The sequence below is a fragment of the Dunckerocampus dactyliophorus genome, chromosome 20 (genome assembly GCF_027744805.1).
Source record: "Dunckerocampus dactyliophorus isolate RoL2022-P2 chromosome 20, RoL_Ddac_1.1, whole genome shotgun sequence".
Taxonomy (NCBI): Eukaryota; Metazoa; Chordata; class Actinopteri; order Syngnathiformes; family Syngnathidae; genus Dunckerocampus; species Dunckerocampus dactyliophorus.
The window spans coordinates 2,962,844-2,981,146 of NC_072838.1; the positions used below are offsets into that span (position 1 = coordinate 2,962,844).

Here is an 18,303-nt window from a genome sequence, read left to right on the forward strand (position 1 = left end):
CTTCGAAGCCGTATCTGGCCACATGACTTGCAGTGCAATTGTGGCACGCTTGAGTCGTACAGGAAATAATCAGATGCAATCTGTAGCTTGTACAAACAACACAACATGTGACACACAACGTAACCTACCTACTGCGACGTGTGCATACAAATAAAAAATAAATATCTACGCAAAATACCCATGCCAAAATTACACCCACATAGTCCTGCTGCAAGGCATGCTGGGTAGCTTGTGGTACCCAGCGTTAACATACTCTTGATATCCAATGTTTTATTGTTCATAGATCAATCATACTATTGTTGCCGCTGGACTACCCAGCATGCCTTACGGCACCTGCAAATAACGTGTTATGTTTATTGCTTAGCTGTCGTTTATCACCCACGAAGTTGTAGCAGTTGATTTATGTGATGCGTTAACTTGCTGCGGATGTATTTTGTTTCGTTTCGTTGCACGGTAAGTAAGTATGTCGTTCTCTTTGATGCCCACCCATATATGGATGGCCCATCGGCCACATCTTTTTTACCCAATGTGGCCCACGAGTCAAAAAGCTTTGCCCACCCTTGTAAATCTAGCGACTCCTTTACCTTAACTCAATTATTTGGTCACACTTTACACTAAGGTACACAAAAATACAGTAGTTACTGAGGGACTAATGAAGAACTAATGACCAAGGCACATACATTTTGACTAGTTACTGAGGAACTAATGAAGAACTAATGACCAAGGCACATACATTTAGACTTGTTACTAAGGAACTAATGAAGAACTAATGTGGAACTAATGACTAAGGCACATACTTTTAGACTAGTTACTGAGGAACTAATTAAATACTGAGGAACTAATGACTACGGCACATAAATTTAGACTAGTTACTGAGGAAGTAATGAAGAACTAATGAGGAACGAATGACTAAGGCATACATTTAGACTAGTTACTGAGGAACTAATGAAGAACTAATGACTAGGGCACATACATTTAAACTTGTTACTGAGGAACTAATGAAGAACTAATGACTAGGGCACATACATTTAAACTTGTTACTGAGGAACTAATGAAGAACTAATGAGGAACTAATGACTAAGGCACATAAATTTAGACTCGTTACTGAGGAACTAATGACTACGGCACATAAATTTAGACTAGTTACTGAGGAGCTAATGAAGAACTGAGGAACTAATGACTAAGGCACATACATTTAGACTAGTTACTGAGGAACTAATTAAATACTGAGGAACTAATGACTACGGCACATATATTTAGACTAGTTACTGAGGAAGTAATGAAGAACTAATGAGGAACTAATGACTAAGGCATACATTTAGACTAGTTACTGAGGAACTAATGAAGAACTAATGACTAGGGCACATACATTTAGACTTGTTACTGAGGAACTAATGAAGAACTAATGACTAAGGCACATAAATTTAGACTTGTTACTGAGGAACTAATGACTATGGCACATAAATTTAGACTAGTTACTGAGGAGCTAATGAAGAACTAATGACTAAGGCATATACATTTACATTAGTTACTGAAGAACTAATGAGGAACTAATGACTAAGGCACATAAATTTAGACTAGTAATTAAATTTATACACATTTCCATTCCAAATGATTGCACTTCCTTTAAGTTAATTCATTTTACTTTATTTAAATGATTAAAATAAACCAAATAAAGTTACCTAGACAAATTCAGGAAAAATAATTAATGTCCGCCTAATTCCGATAAATGTTTGAGAATTTCCGTTTTTTTAAAAAATTTTTTTTAGCTATATCACATATTTCATTAAATGAATTTAATTTACATTTTCAAAAATTGCATGGCACATAATCATTTTTGAAACAACACAGTGAGCAAAGTTTTTGTTGCTGTTTTAGATTAAAAACTACCCAAATGAATTTGGAGATGACACACAATTAATTCTCCGTTGTGGCCTTTTCCACAAATGATTTTCTTCTGACTTTTAATTGGCTACGATGGCATTTTCATGATTTTTTTTTGGGTGGAAGGATGCGTTATTAGGAAGGACATTGTTATTAGTTTGGTGTGGACATGGCGTTAGACCAGGGGTCACCAACGTTTTTCCTTGTGAGAGCTACTTTTACAAAATGAAAATGGCCAAGAGCTACTCATTTTTGTAACATTTATTTTCAGAGCTTATTTTAAACCCAAACAAAGCCAATATGCTTGTTTTACCAGAACATGAACAAAATGCTGGTGTCCACAACTCACATGTTGTATTTCAGAATGCATTTCTTTCTACTGTTCTTCTTCATTATTAACAGAAAACCTGAATGAAAAGCAGGCTTGCGGGCACCTCATGTGGTCGTGGGGGGCTACCTGGTGCCCGCGGGCACCACATTGGCGACCCCTGCGTTAGACGCCTCTAGGCACACAATTTCATCTTTTGCAAAGCGTCAGGAGAAAAATAAAGAAAAGCCACGGTGCAAACACAAACGTTGGAGCTCTTAAAAGCTTGTAAATAATAAAGCGCAAGCAAAGAGTGATGCATGCTGAATGATTCATACGCTTCAAGGCCTCCCATTAGCTGGCATGCCGGACTGGTCACGCGCGTACAAACCACCCACCACTTCCCTTCACCTCAAATGCATGCTTTATGCTTTAAGAGTTAGGATTTATCGCGGTTCATTATTTAAGGTGAGCCAAACAAGCAAGCGCTGAGGTTTGTCAATGGCCGACACGCCACAAAAAGAAAACAATTCACTCATGTACAACATTTACGCAACAGAGCCGCATCACTCGCTATATTATTATTCTTTCTGTGTCACTCGTGCTCACAAAAGAAACGATGCATGCTATCTGAGCATTGCTATGATATGCTGTGATGCATAAAAGCGTCAGCTCTGCTTCGCAAAGGTCAACAGGCAAGGCCGCCGAGCAAAACAGTCGTCATGGTCATTATCATCATCATCATCTCTGTCGTGCGCCGTGCACAGGCCGGTTGCCGCGGATACCTCTGCTTGCGCCCGGCATGAATCCGGAAGAGACCCCGCTTTTTAGCGAGGAGTTGACTGAGGAGACACACACACACAAGGCACAGAGGGTGAGGGAGGGTTGGAGGAGGCGGGGCTTAACCCGGTGATGACAAGGGAAATGACACAGACCAGCCAGTTTATTAGGGACACCCGCACACAGGCTTGATCCGCATGAAAGTGATTTATTAAAGTGTGTTCACGTCATGGTCTTCATATGATTTACACATTCATCACATTTTGGCTACCTTGGTAAAAACAGACAAAAAAATAAATATTTTTTTAAATGACAGTCTAATAATAAATAAATCAATTATCAGTTTGAGCCATTTCTTATTATATTAAATTAAAATCAAACATTTATATATGAATAAAGAATTTTACAACATGATGTGCTACAAAAAATTATATAATACGAGTTAAAAAATGTTATTCTTATTTCCATTATTATAATTAGTATAATATTAATGTTTTGTTATTATACTATCATAATTCATTAATATATTCATTAAATATTGTTTCAAAAACTGTAAATGTGGTAGTATGTTATTAATGTGTAACTGCATATCATTAATATCTATACCGTAGTGAATATTTATTTAAAAGTATCTTATTTTAATTAATGCTATTGATAATATTTAACTACCTTATTAAATTGTTCTAAAAATTAATTAAAACAATTAAAAATATTTTTGAAATATGATTTTTTTTTTCCCAATTTGATCCTTGGGTTATTATATTAAATTAAAATAAATTAATAATCCAATTATTTTAAGAATTCTAATAATAATAAATTATACTAAGGGTTTAAAAATATGTTATTTTTATTCTTTCCATTATTATCGGTGGTATAATACTGATAGTCTGACTGTTAATGTGTAATTAATCCATATATTAATAAAATATTGTTTCAAAAAGTGAAAATGTTTTTGAAAGTGTGTTAATGTGGTAGTATGTTTATTCATGTGTTGGGGCTTGCAGTGTTGTGTAACTGTATAATATTGTTAATATATATATGAACTCATATTTATAATGTTATAATATTTTGAGTACCTTACGAACTCATTCAGTCCCACCTATTTTTCAAAAGACCCCCTTCAGTAGCGGGCATTTTAGACGATTTTGGCTGATTTTTTCAAGGCATACCAAATATTGTGTTCTGTGGCGATATAAACATGGAACCTACCAAAAGGAATATTAGACTCCCGTCTTTCATCAGAAAATAAAAGTTTGTTTCTACCTTTTTCCGTTCTTTAGTAATCAGGAGCAGAGCATAGGTAAGTTTAAGGAAAATATCAGCTCCCGACTAAAACAGGGAGAAAACCAACCAAGCATAACTTTCACTTTGATGCAAATATTTGGCTTTTGTGACAGCTTAGATCTAAACTATACCACAACACAAAACACAAAAAGGGTTGTTTTACATCAAAGTGACAATTTATTTGCAAATATAACACCAGGAACTATTTATAATTTTCACATTCGGACCTAAACTGTGTGTGTGCACGCACGCGTGTGTGTGTGTGTGTATGCGTTAAAGTTTCCACTTCCTCCTTGCTGTCGGGTGTGTAAATACATGTAAAAGATCCATGCAGAGCGCTTATCAAATGCACTTCTGCCACCTTGTGACGGTTTTTATGGCTTAAAACTGCAGTGACAGTGACTTCTTTCCGTCTGCAGTTGCGTCATCACCTCTTTTTGCCTCGAGCACAAAAAAACATAAAAGACATATAAATACGTCTTTGGGAGCGAGCGTTTGGGTTTTACAAAACTTATAAATACGCCTTTGGTATTGAATGACTTAAAATATTCTAAAAATAAATTAAAAATAAATATATATTTGAAAAATTACATCCTGATAATCCTTTTTTTCCCAATTTGATCCATATGCTATTATATTAAATTGAAAATAAAATGTGATTCTTATTCTTCTCATTATTATAACTGGCAATAGTGATTTTATTTATTTTGCTATCAATACGGCATGCTATAATATTTTGATTAACTTATTAAAATGTCCTAAAAATAGACAGAAAAACTACAAATATTTTTTAAAATAATAGCCTAATAATAAATAAATAAGTTAACTTATTTTAATTTGATCCATGTTATCAAATTAAATTTTAATAAATGAATAATACAAATTAAGAAATTAATTAAAAATATTGTTATTCTTATTTTGATTATACCTGTAAATATTGATATTTTGTTATTATTATAATAAGAAAATATATTCATATATTAATAAAAAATCCACCACAAATAATCTCGTACTTAGAAAGGTGCTGTATAAATACGATGTACTAAAATATTTATTACCTCCGCCAAGCGCAGTGCAGAGGTTATGTTTTTGACGGCGTTTATGTGTTTGTTTGTTTGTGTTCAAAATAACTTCTGAGTGGATTTGGATAAAATTTTCAGGAATGATCCGGATCACCGTCTGGATCCAGACATTTTTTAAGACGATTCTTTAACATTGCGACATAGGACCATTTTCGGCATTTGTGCATGTAACGCCGCAAAAAACGGTCAGAGCAATTGGAAACAAAAAATACAGGGCAGGTTTCCAACAGGTTCTACTAAACATCAAAGACTTATCCAGACAATGGAATAATTCCGGATGCTATGATCCGGAATATGAAAAAATAGGGGACATTTTCATCCTAGGAAGACAACAAATGAAGCTAAAAACATGCAACAAACACCATTATATATATATTATATATAGCCAAGACACGGTGGAATCTGGAGTGTACCAGTGGATTTGTTGTCTCTTCAAAAGCTATGGAGCTAGATCCAGAAGAAAACCACCATTATGGAAAAGGTGATTTTTGTGAATAACTACTGAACTCATATTGATATCATGATGAATCCAACTGCTAATGCTATGTTTTCATGGTCAAGGAACCTAAATGTGCAGATGAAATCAATGGAGCAATAATATTTATGGTGTAAATCACAATATGGGGGAAACTATGGCTCTTGGCGGAGGTCTGCGCTCTCCCAGTGCTTTTCTAATTGATCCATTTTTCCCGATTATGTCAGTAACAAAAATCAGTAACAAAAATCCAAGCAAAAAAAACATTTTCGGATCACATCTCCCTGGCAGGTGTGCCTAATGTTTTGGCCGATGAGTGTGGACTAAATGGCTATTTTTGGATTATGGGGAAGCACAGTGAGTTGTTAGGTTTGGACTTGGGGGGTGGGGTTGGGGTCGGGGGCAGCATGCGAGGACTTCCCTCCCCCCCGTCCAACACAGCAGCGTACCACACCGCTCTCACTTCAAGCACCTTCGTCGCTCGCCTTCTCAAAGTTTAGACAACCAGAAAAAGCAAACACCCCCCCCCCCCCCCCCCCCCCCCCCCCCCCCCCGGTTGCCCCCACATTGGAGGAGCAGAGTTAGGAGCGCCACAAATGGTCAAGCAGAGCTCATGAAGCACAAACCTGCATGGCGCTTCCGCCTTCCTGAGAAGACGACACGGAGGACGATGAGGGGGGGGATGGGTGTCATGGCAATGACACGATGGCCACAAAGAGAAGAGGAGAAGAGTACAAAAAGAAAAGGTGAGTCATGATGATGATGGTGATGAAGAGAATGAGGTAAGCAGACACAGAAGGGGCGGAGCTACAAGGCAGCGCTCTCCTGTTAGTCACGGTTAGACGCACAACAACACAGCTTGCTCCCCCACGCGTGTGCGTCTGTGTGCGAGGTGCGTACCTGTCCCCTGACAGGTAGGGGGCGCTGTAGGGCCGCAGCCCTGACAGCGGCGTGTGGTAGGAGTTGTGCAGGACCTTCTTGTTGGTGTTACGCTGTCGCTGGAGGTGACTGAACAGTAGCGTCAGTTCTCTGACACCCACGTGCACAAATAAAACAAACATGACAAATTCAACACAGGGAATGAAACAAATCCAACTCAACACAAAATAGCACACACACAAAAGGGCCAAATCAATGGACCACAGGCTCAAAAGAAGAGGAGGATGACGAAGGAACGTTTGGGTGGTGACGCAAAACTAACACAATGGAAGCGCTACTTTTCCACACCCCTACGAGGAATTTAAACACACTTTTAACGGCAAAACGTACACCCGAGTGCCACAAAACCTCAGCCAACAAACACCAACAATCGCTTTACACCACGCGTGTCCAAACTTTTTACAGAAAAATGAAAGGATACAACGTTGCCGCTTTAATATTTCAAACAAAAACTGCATCTCAGCTTTGTGATAGGTGAAAATCTTTTTTTTTTTTACTTTATTTCCACAATATTGTAACTTTTTCCCCAACCTAATTGTCCAAAAATGTCAACTCTATTTTGTTTTTGTTTTTTTCTTGTAATATTACGGCTTAAACAAAAACAAATATATTTTTTCTTTAATATTCCAACTCTTCGCTGCTCAAATGGGTTTGTCATAACAATACGAGTTTATTCTCGTAAAATTGCGACTTTTTTCCTCGTTAGAATGTGACTTGTTTCTCTTCATATTTTGACTTTATCCTCCTAAAATTACAGCGGTATCTTCCATTTGTGCTGGGCTTTTTTTGTTATTTTTTTCATTTTCCAAATATTGCAACTTTCTTCTAGTAAATTTTCTTCTCAGAATATTTTGACTCTGTTTCCATAATATTGCAACTTTTCCCCCAACCTAATTTGACAGAAGTGGCAACTTTAATTTTGTTCCTGTAATAGTACGACTTAAAAAAAAATGAAATTTTTTCTTTAATATTTCAACTCTATGTTGCTAAAATTACATTATTTTTCCTCATAGTACTACCAGTTTATTTTGTAAAATTGCAACTTTTTTCTCCTTAGAATACAGCTTTTTTCTCTTCATATTTTTGTATTCTATTGTATTATATTCTCATAAAATTACAGCTCATATTTCCACTTCTGCCGTTGTTGTTTTGTTTTCATTTTCCAACTATTGCAACTTTCTTCTTGTTATTTTTATTCTTGTAATATTTTGATTTAACTTTTTCTCGAACCTAATTTTCCAAAAAATGACAACTTTATTTTGTTTTGTTTCTTGTAATATTATGACTTAAAAAAAAACAGATTTTTGTTTTTATTTCTAGTTTATGCTACTAAAAGTATGTTATTTTTCCTCATAATATTATGTTTTTCTCACAAAAAAACCCAATTTTTTTCTCATTGCATTACAATTTTTTTCTCTTAATATTTGGACTTTATTCTTGTAAAATTACTGTTGATTTTTCCATGTTTGCTGTTTTCTTGATAAATTCTATTTTTAGAATGTGCTGCAGTTAGAGTTAGGTTTAGGGATGTCCGATAATATCGGACCACCAATATTATCTGTCTGATATTGGCATAAAAATATAATATCGGTCAATATCGGTATAGAGATTTTCCCTATAATGACAGCCGATAATAAACATAATGTATATATGCCTATGGGCTCCCGTATTTTCCCGCGCGCATATAGTGACCTCATCAAGCCGCCTCTCAAGCGTGTAAACAACCCACCGGTGGCAAGTAAGTAGCAAGCTAGCTCACACCTTCCATCCATCCATTTTTCATGCCGCTTATCCTCACTAGTAGGAATGTTATCATTCCCATAATTAAGCGACGGTAAAATCTGACAGTGTGTGTGCGCTCTCGATTAGCAGAGCCCGTGGGGACGTCTGTGAAAATGCTGCTTTTTCATATAATATTGTATTTTCATTCGTATACATGTTTGTTAGGTAGATTACTTCTTCCTCTTTAATTTCGTATTGGATTTACACTAAGTGTTGGACCACATTGACTCATACGACTGCTTCGAATGTTAAGTCAACTTTAAGCCTTTCAAACTCAGGGATCGTAGCTTCAGGACAAGACAAACGGTATGTAGGATATAAATTCACTTGAATATCTATCTGCGGATTAAATTTCATAACAATTTGATGGTGCGAAATATGTTTTACCCCGGAATTACTGTGCACATGCAATTTGTAGTGTGGCGTGGAAATGAACACAGCGTGCTGCTGCACTAAGAGTGCTACGCACACATGAAAATGATGGCACCTGATGTTCTTCCCCGGACTTTTTGATGATAAATAAATATAAACGGCTACTCTGACTTTTAAAACAAATGTCACAGCCTAAGCCTAATGGCAAGTACTATATTTCTCAGATGTTTTACAATGTTGTTTACAGCCACGTACAGAAGAAGAAATTGCTGATGCTCTATCCATTAGCTGCACAACAGATATGTGATCATTCCACCACAGGAGATATGTGATGTTACACATACCGGTATCGGTATTGGTTGATATCAGAATCAAAAAATGAGAGTTGGACCATATCGGCATATCGGATATCGGCAAAAAGCCAATATCGGACATCCCTAGTTGGTTAATAATTAAAAAACAGCCGCGGGCTGCAAATGGTCCCCGGTCTGGCCTTCGGACACCCCTGCTTTGGCCGCATGAAGTCGACTCGCCTTAAATGCCACCAATGTTGCCTGTACGGTTAATAAAGGCTTTAGGTTGGACACAGTTTGACCCTGGAACAGACAATTTCTATTTCCATCATTCCCTAGGGTGTGCTGGAGGTCAGAGGTTCCACTGAGTAGAATTTGCGTCCTCCTCCCCTCATTCTAAGCAAATTAGCCAAATGAATAGATAACGCAGAATGTAAGAAACAGAAGTAAATCAAATAGAATCAAATGGCGCATTGTCATGGGGGTAGAATTCATGGTTTCAAGACCTACACGCATCTCTGTTTGTGACAACCAAACACTTCAAGCCGGTTAGCGGGCACGTGAGGGCGCTGGGCGGCGGCATACCTGAAGGAAGGCAGCATGCTGTCGTAGAAGTACCACGTGGCCGTCAGGTACGAGTGTTTGGCGTCTGTGGAGTAGAGGCGCCACGCCGCCTAGCAAACACGAACCAAGGCTATTCATATGAGAGCAGGGCGTCAAAATGAGCGTATGTTACCTGGATGAGGTTGGCGGCAGGCATGCGTCTCTTCTCAAAGTGCTTCTGCCGGTGCTGCTCCTGCACCTTCAAGGCAAAGCCCGAGCCCAGAATTCCCTACCAGAGGAGGTTCACACGTCACGTCAAGCAACTCTTGACTCAAACGACAGAAACTTACGGCAGGCAGGGCAAAGAAGGAGACGCCCAAGAGAGCGAAGCCGGCCGCCAGAAGACGACCTTGCCAGCTGCGAGGGATCTTGTCGCCGTAACCGATGGTGGTCAGCGTTATCTGGGAAAAAAAAAACACAAACTCATTTTCTGTGGCTTTTCTGTGATGTTTGACTCAATTTAGGCATGAAAATAAGTTCATGGTGCCTTCAGCATAGCACAATTTTGCTTAGAAGGTTTAAAATGTGTTTTTCTTCATTTTCCTCAAGCTGCTGCGCCTCCTTTGGAGCCGACAACTGCTGGCTAAAACCAGTTGGATTTGCTTTTTAATTCATTACAATCCAAATGATATGCAATATATCCATCCATCCATTTCTATGCCGCTTCTCCTCTTTAGGGTCGCGGGGGCATGCTGGAGCCTATCCCAGCTGACTTTGAGCGACAGGCGGGGTACACCCTGGACTGGTGGCCAGCCAATGGCAGGGCACATATAGACAAACAACCACTCACAATCACATTAACCTAACACCAATTAACCTAACGTGCATGTTTTTGGATGTGGGAGGAAACCGGAGTACCTGGAGAAAACCCACGCACGCACGGGGAGAACACAGAAATGCCCAGGGGAGAATCGAACCCAGGTCTTCCCGATCTCCAGGCTGTGACTGTGTTGGCCAACATGCTAACCGTGCGGCCCGATAGGCAATATATACTGTACATTATTTTATAATATATGTACTACAATGAATGAAAACACCTTAATCATTCATTATTATACAGCTTAATTCTATGAATACCGACTATAATTATAATATGGTAAACAATAAGTGATGAGTGAATGTTTAGTGAATGTTTACATTATCACTAAACATCATAAATATTTATTAAAAAAAATACCAAAAATAAATTACAAATACATATTGATTAGAATTGTACTAAGGTGAATAAAAAGTGAATTAGAGAATTTTAGAGTCTTCATTATCACTAAATTCCATTATGTATTTAAAAAAAAAAAAAATTAAGTACTAAACTTCATGAAGGTTTGTTTTGTTAAAATACCAAATAAATAAATATAAATTATAGTTATAATAAGAAGTGATTAGTAGATGTTTAAAGTCTTAGATTATCATTAAACTTCATAAATATTTATTTCGTTGAAATAGCAAGATAAATAATAAATATGAATTATAATTATAATACAGTATATCAAAAGTGATGAAATGATGTTTAGAGGCTTACATTTCAACTTCAGAAACTTCAGAAATATTTATTTTTGAAAATAACAAAAACAAAAAACAAAAAAAAAATTATGAATGAGAATCATAATAAGGTATATAAAAAGTGTTTTGGAGATGTTAAGATTATCACTGAACTTCCTAAATATATTGTTTAACATTAATAACATAAATCATTAACATTAACATAAATCAAAATAAATAAATAAATATTATTATTATTATTATTATATATTTTCTTATCCTTCTAAATATGTATTTAACAAGTAAAAAAAATAATGGTCATAATTAATACAGATATAAAATAAATACAAATATTACATGAAAAATGCAGCTAAAATAATTTCAGCACTTTTTAAAATTAATGTAGATTCTAAAGTGAAGCGCCTTTTCTTCATATACAGCTTCAGATACAGCTCTTGCATTGCAGGCGTTCCTAATGAAGTGGCTTTTCAGTGCATGCATAAATGCCATTTTTAATAATAATTATCACCAAAAACAAAAAGTCAACTTGAGAATGCATGTGCAGTACTCACAATCCCCCACCAGAGGGAGTCTGCATAGTTGCTGAAGTCCGTGTTGTCGTCCTTCTCAGCCTGGTAGACCAGGAAGGAGGCAAAGATGAGCACCAGGAAGCCGATGTACCACGCCGTAATCAGCTCCTGGAGAGGAAGCATCCATCACAAGCGTCAGCAGCATCGTCTCAATCCCAAATCGCCATCATCATTAGCCACTAAAACCGCCTTGTCATCATTTTCCAGCTTTCCAGGGCTAAGGTGCACGGTCATCACCATCATCATCATCGTGGCCGCGGCCATCATGGCGGGTAAGTCAGCACAAACGCCGGACACCAAATGAGCATCTCAAGTGCACTTTGGCCTTTGATGGCAGCAGAACACAGAATCAGGTAACAGGTGAGCTTGCCAGGTTACTTATCCCATTAGCGGCCATTAGGAATTCTAATGACGGCGTTCCCACAGCAAGGAAGCTAGCGTGCCGGACCTTCCCACCTTGCTGTGAGCATAGACCACGGATCCGAGCAGCTTCCAGGTGCCTCCTCGCCGGTCCATGCGCACCATCCGTAGGATCTGCAGGAAGCGCATGCTGCGCAGGGCCGAGGTGGCGAAGATGTTGCCCTGCGTGCCCGCCGCGATCACCGCCAGCGACGCCACAAACACGATGAAGTCTGACGAGAGACGAGAGAATGGATGACAACGCCGAGTTTCCCCCGCGAGGAGTTCTCACCGATGACGCAGAAGGGCTTCCGGGCGAATCTCAGCCTCCCCTGCCAGCCGCGGTATCGGCAACAGCATCCCGCCGCCCAGATCCTGATGAAGTACTCCAGCCCGAAGACCACGATCATCACAAACTCCTGTCACACAAGTTGCAACCGACGTTAAACAAACATCCAGACTTTGTCCATCACTAACGTTTCTCCAGTGAGGGCCACATAGTGAAAAACGAAAGGATGCAACTTTGCCACTTGGATATTTTGTAAAGCAACACATGTAGATATGCTAACAAGTTAGATATAGTTCAAGAAAAAACTGCATCTCAGCTTTGTCATACAGTATAGGTGGAAAATCCTTCAAAATTCAACCTCTTTGATACCGGACATTTTAGGACAATTTTGATTCACAGAATATTGTATTTTATGGCTATATGAACGTGGAACCTACCAAAAGAAAGATCTGACTCTCATTTTTCATCAGAAATAAGAGGTTTGTTTCTACCTTTTTCCGTTCTTTAGTAAATCGGCAGTAGAACATAGGTAAGTTTCAGGAAAATATCAGTTCCCAACTAGAAAAGGAAGAAAACAAGCTTTTTGTGAAAAAGCATAACTTTCACTTTAACACAAATATTTTTTGCTTTTGTGACAGCTCAGATATCTAAACAACTATACCACAACATAAACACCACCACAAAAATGGTTGTTTTACATCAAAATAACAATTTACTTATAAATATAACACCATGAACTATTTACACATTTTTTACACTATTTACACATTTTCAGATTTGAAACTAAACTGTGTGTGTGCACGCTGTTAAAATTTCAATGCGTAACCTTCTTCACGCTACACTCCTCCGCACTCTCTCACTTCCTCCTTCCTGTCGAGTGTGTTTTTACATGCCGGGCTCTCCTCAAATGCACTTCTGCCACCTTGTAGCTATTTTTATGGCTTAAAACTGCTTAAAACTGCACCTGCGTCATCACCTTGTTTTGCCTCTCGTGCAAAAAAAACGTCAACTATATACAAATTCGTCTCTGGGTTCATAAAAACTCTTTGCTCTTTTTTTCCCCCATTTTTGCTGCGGTTTTGTAAAAATGCTTCCAAATATTTAAACTTTCCTCTTCAATAACCTTCATAAATGCTCTTTTCGGAATATTTGGACTTCATTTCCATAATATTTTGACATTACTGCCAACGTAATTTACCAAAAATTCAAACTTAAAAAAATCTTAATAAAATGATTTTTTTCTTAAATATTTCAACTCTATGCTACTAAAATTACTTTGTTTTTCTGCATGATATTACCAGTTTATTCTTGCAAAACTTTTTTTCTCGTTAGAATACGACTTTTTTCTCTTCATATTTTGACTTTATTCTTTTGAAATTATGGCAGGTTTTTATTTAATTTCTGATGGGGGGTTTTTTCTTCAATTTTCCAACTATTTCAATTTTTTCTTGAAAATTGTCTTCTCACAATTCTAACTTTATTCCCATAATATTTTGACTTTATCAAAAAATTATAAATTTTCCCACAGCCTAACTTTCCAAAAATGACAACTTTGTTGTTTTTTTGTTGTTTCTCATAATATTCAAATTTTGTTTTAATAACTTGTTTCTTTCTTTAATATTTCAGCTCTATGTTACAAAAATAAATTTATTTTTCTTCACAATACTTATTCTCCTAAATTGCAACTTTTTTTCTGGTTAGAATGCAACTTTTTTCTCTTAATATTTAGATTTTATTGTCGTAAAATTACAGTAGTTTTTTTTCCCCATTTCTACTGTTTTAAATTTTCCAACTACTTCTTTTGTCTTATAAACAGTCTTCTCGTAATTTTTACTTTATTTCAATAATGTTTTGACTTTATCCTCCCATCCCAACTTTATTCATCGTTTTGTTTGTTTCTCATAATATGACCACTTAAAAAAATAACGCATTTTTTCTTAACATTTCAACTTTATGCTACTAAATGTCATGCTACAACTTTATACTAGTTCCCCATAATATTACGACAATATTCTCATAAAATCATAAAAAGTTTTTCTCATTAAATTACAGGTTTTTTCTCTTAATAAACGACTTGATCTTGTGAAATTACTTGCTGATTTTGCCATGTTTACTAATGTTGTTGTTGTTTTTTTCAGTTTTCTTGTTAAATTATATTTTTAGAATGGCCAATACAAAGACACTTTGGACACCCCTCCTTTAGCGACTTTTGAGGCTGCCTAAACGGGCTGCAGACCAAATGAAAACAGCAAGCAAACAAAAAAATGTTATGTAACATAAACAGAACAATTATGGTGAGCCTAATTACTGTAATATAAAATATAAAAAATAAATGTAATTGGTTCCACAGGCTAGCAAAGTTAGCATGTCAGGATGCCAATCCAAATTTGCTGCCTAAATAGGCGGTAGATGAAATCAAAAAAGGAAGCACAAATGTGAATTTTGAACTAGAAGGATAAAGTTCAAGGTAAATGTTATAATATAAAGTATTGCTGCTATGACACATACTGTAGTTGTTCAATGTAAATAGAGTGAGGTTCCCAAGCGAAGTAAAGTTAACACGTCAATACATCTGCACTTACATGTCGAAATGCTCATACTTTACTGCAAAAATCAACAGTCTGGCCTTTATTCCATCACAGTTTGCTTTGCATGCATTTCAATGTGAAAAAATTTTGCTCTGAACCTAATGTCCTCGCACTTCCTCGGACGCCATCAATTGAGGCCCAACACGTTTTCCACCTTAACGGGCTGCAGATGAACTCAAAACAAGAAGTACGAATGTGGATTTTGAACTAGAAGGATAAAGTTGTAGGTAAATATCATAATACAAAGTACTGCTACTACGACACATAATGGTTAAATGTACCTGGAGTGAGGTTCCACAGAGTAGCAAAGTTAGCGTGTCAGTACGTCTGCACTTCCATGTTGGCATTCTCATATTTTGCAACAGAAATTTAAAAAACTGGACTTGATCTTGTTATTTGTTGTGCATGTAGGTAAATGTACAGAAATTTAGCTCTGAGCCTCCACCTTTCTCTTCTAAAGGTTAACAATTAACAATTTTTTGTGATGCCCGCCATCTTCAACACAACTTTTGTTTCTAAATACTTATTTATGATGATAAATATCATCGATCATCAGGGTAAAATATGATTTTGACATACTTGAGTGTGTTCTTGGGATGTGTCAGTCATGTAAAAAGGTGGCTAACTGGCGCCTTAATGATTGATCGCGAATGAAGACAGCGAGATGGGACGCGAGGGGATGAGGAGGAGGGCTACTTGAGGTTAGCGAGGAGAAAGCAGGGAGGCCATGAAGCATTCAGTGAAGAGCAGATGATGGCGGCCGGAGCAAAGATGATGATGGGACGGCTATTAGGATTAGTGGATCATGTCTGTGATTTCCTGCACACTCAACAGCACCTGAATCCTCCACGCTGCTTAGTCGGCGACTCTGGCATCCAACAATGCCCAGCTAGTGTGTGTGTGTGTGTGTGTGTGTGTGTGTGTGTGCGCGTGTGCGTGTGTGTGCGCGTGTCAGGGCGCACACGTCTTTTTAAGGTTAAATTCAAGCACTTTTTAAGCTTGTTACATCAAAAGCAGCATCTTGCAGCTGTGGGAAACCACATATTCACCCAGATAAATTACCATACAATTACTGTATACACTTGTTTATTTCATTTCATATATACATACTGTATCATAAGAAGTCATGTCATTTGAAATATTTCACCACGTCGTAATATTCTACAACTATTTCAATTTTCCAATATTTTTTCTCACTTTTATACTCACATATTTTATGTTTTTTTTAAGAACGGTACCAGACAAATTAAAGCAATGTTAAAAGCATTTTTGTGATCAATAAAAGAAAAGAAAACTAAAGAAATTTAGATTAAGGAAAATTAATTATATAATAACAAATAAAAGAAAACATAATATCAAATAAAGCATTTTTTTTTAGCACTTTTGTGATTAAATAAATTAAACAATTATTTAAAGAGAAACAATAATATAATGATAAAGAAAAAAAAGATAAGATAATGTATCGTTTTTTTAAAGAAAAGTACCAGACAAATTAAAGCAATTCTGAGGCACTTATGTGAATAAAATAAAATAAATATATATATATATTTTTTAAAAGAAATGTAATAATATAATAATAAATACAAGAAACACACTCCTCTTTAATGCCCTCCTCACTTCATCCTGACTAATCTTTGCTACTTCCTGGTCCACATAAGTCACCTCTTCTAGTCTTTGTTCTCTCTCATTTTCCACGTTCATCAGCTCTTCAAAGTACGCTTTCCATCTTCCCATCACACTACTGGCACTTGTCAATAGACTTCCATCCCTATCCTTAATCACCCTAACCTGCTGCCTCCCTCCTGTCAGCCATTAAGCCTCTTTGTCCCAGTACGTTGAGGCGGGGCTACGAGTGAGAGAATACACAGACATAGTGCTAGCAGCAAGTTAGCAACCAAACGCTAATATGAATGAAGGCACAAAAGCGATGGTTTCTTAGCCGAATGCCACAGCCCTCCTAGCGTGGAAGTGCAGCAGAGTCTTTGTCCCGACAGTCTTTTTTTTCTTAACGAAGACAGAGGTCATTTCTTTAATTGTTTTTGGTTATGATTTTCCGGCGCGAGGGTCATTTGTGGCCTATAAACACAAAATGAAACACGGCCTCACATCAGAACAATACAAACTATTTGCTTTGTCTGCTACGCTACACAAAGCTCTGTTGCATTTTCATATTTTCAGCTACTGTCTTTCTTCTTCTTCTGGAAAATGTCTGCCCCCCCCCTCCTAGAATAGGGAATAATATACATGTGAACACTTTTTAAACCATTTACAAGAACCCCAGGCCCCCACAGGAATCCTTGTGTGCGTGTGTGTGTGTGCGTGCATGTGTGTGTATGTGTGAGGGGTCTTACTAGGATGAAGAGGCCCTGGTTGGCGAAGTCCTGGTGTTCGCGGATGGTGGAGAAGACGGACAGCACCAAGCAGCTGAACACCAGAAGAAAACTGCAACGCAAACAAAGCAACAATAACTTTTTGAAAAAAAAAGTTTTCAAAATCTGCTAACGTGGGTCGCAGCGCCTCAGCGACCGTGCACCGCAGAAATAAGTCATGGCCACTTCAGGCTGAGTACGCTGCCACAATAAAACACAGCATAAATCGTGTTAGGTTACTATTGTGTTAGAGTAAACACTAAGACGGCGGCTAAGAGCTTCATCGTCGTCCTTTTTTTTTTTTTTTTTTTTTAGCAATATCTGCATCTTGCCGAGTGCGTGTGCACATATTCTAGCATCCTCAGTAAGTTCTTTTCAAATCATGTCAAGCAGACATGAGCTTGCTACTCTCCTGAAGAATGATACAAGGACTTCAGCGTAAGAGCATTTATGTTATTGTTGGATTATTGTTGCAACGCAGCTGTCAGTGACCACATGACAAGTTTGCAGCGGGGCTGATGTGATTGTTTATTGTCTTATTGGGACATCAGCCATGAAGCTGTGGCACTTCCACGCGCCCACCTTGGGCTTCACTGTTAAAAACACTACATAATGTTTAGCTACATAAAGAAAATGCAGTTTTTGCAGTTGTACCCAATATTGTGGCGGGTGAGTGCCTGATTTTATCAAATACATTTACCCCCAAAAATGCAACTTATAGTCCAGTGCGACTTATGTTTTTTCCCTCTTCATTGTGCATTTTTGGCTGGTGCGGCTTTTACTCGGGA

At 37.4% G+C, this 18,303-nt stretch overlaps 1 protein-coding gene across 4 annotated transcripts in view; it reads right to left on the reverse strand.

The window, feature by feature from the left end:
- Window positions 1–18,303, reverse strand: part of LOC129173336 (potassium voltage-gated channel subfamily KQT member 4) — a 56,897-nt gene that overhangs the window by 5,621 nt on the left and 32,973 nt on the right. For 2 of the 4 annotated variants that reach the window (XM_054764141.1, XM_054764139.1), the window contains exons 2-11: window positions 17,498–17,588; window positions 12,562–12,688; window positions 12,327–12,502; window positions 11,853–11,978; window positions 10,092–10,202; window positions 9,935–10,030; window positions 9,784–9,872; window positions 6,713–6,841; window positions 6,439–6,459; window positions 2,977–3,033 (exon numbers count right to left, since the gene is read on the reverse strand). In XM_054764141.1, coding sequence (XP_054620116.1) covers window positions 2,977–3,033; window positions 6,439–6,459; window positions 6,713–6,841; window positions 9,784–9,872; window positions 9,935–10,030; window positions 10,092–10,202; window positions 11,853–11,978; window positions 12,327–12,502; window positions 12,562–12,688; window positions 17,498–17,588 — 1,023 coding nt within the window. The remainder of the gene's footprint in view (window positions 1–2,976; window positions 3,034–6,438; window positions 6,460–6,712; window positions 6,842–9,783; window positions 9,873–9,934; window positions 10,031–10,091; window positions 10,203–11,852; window positions 11,979–12,326; window positions 12,503–12,561; window positions 12,689–17,497; window positions 17,589–18,303) is intronic. The other 2 variants (XM_054764142.1, XM_054764143.1) reach the window with 2 other exon arrangements.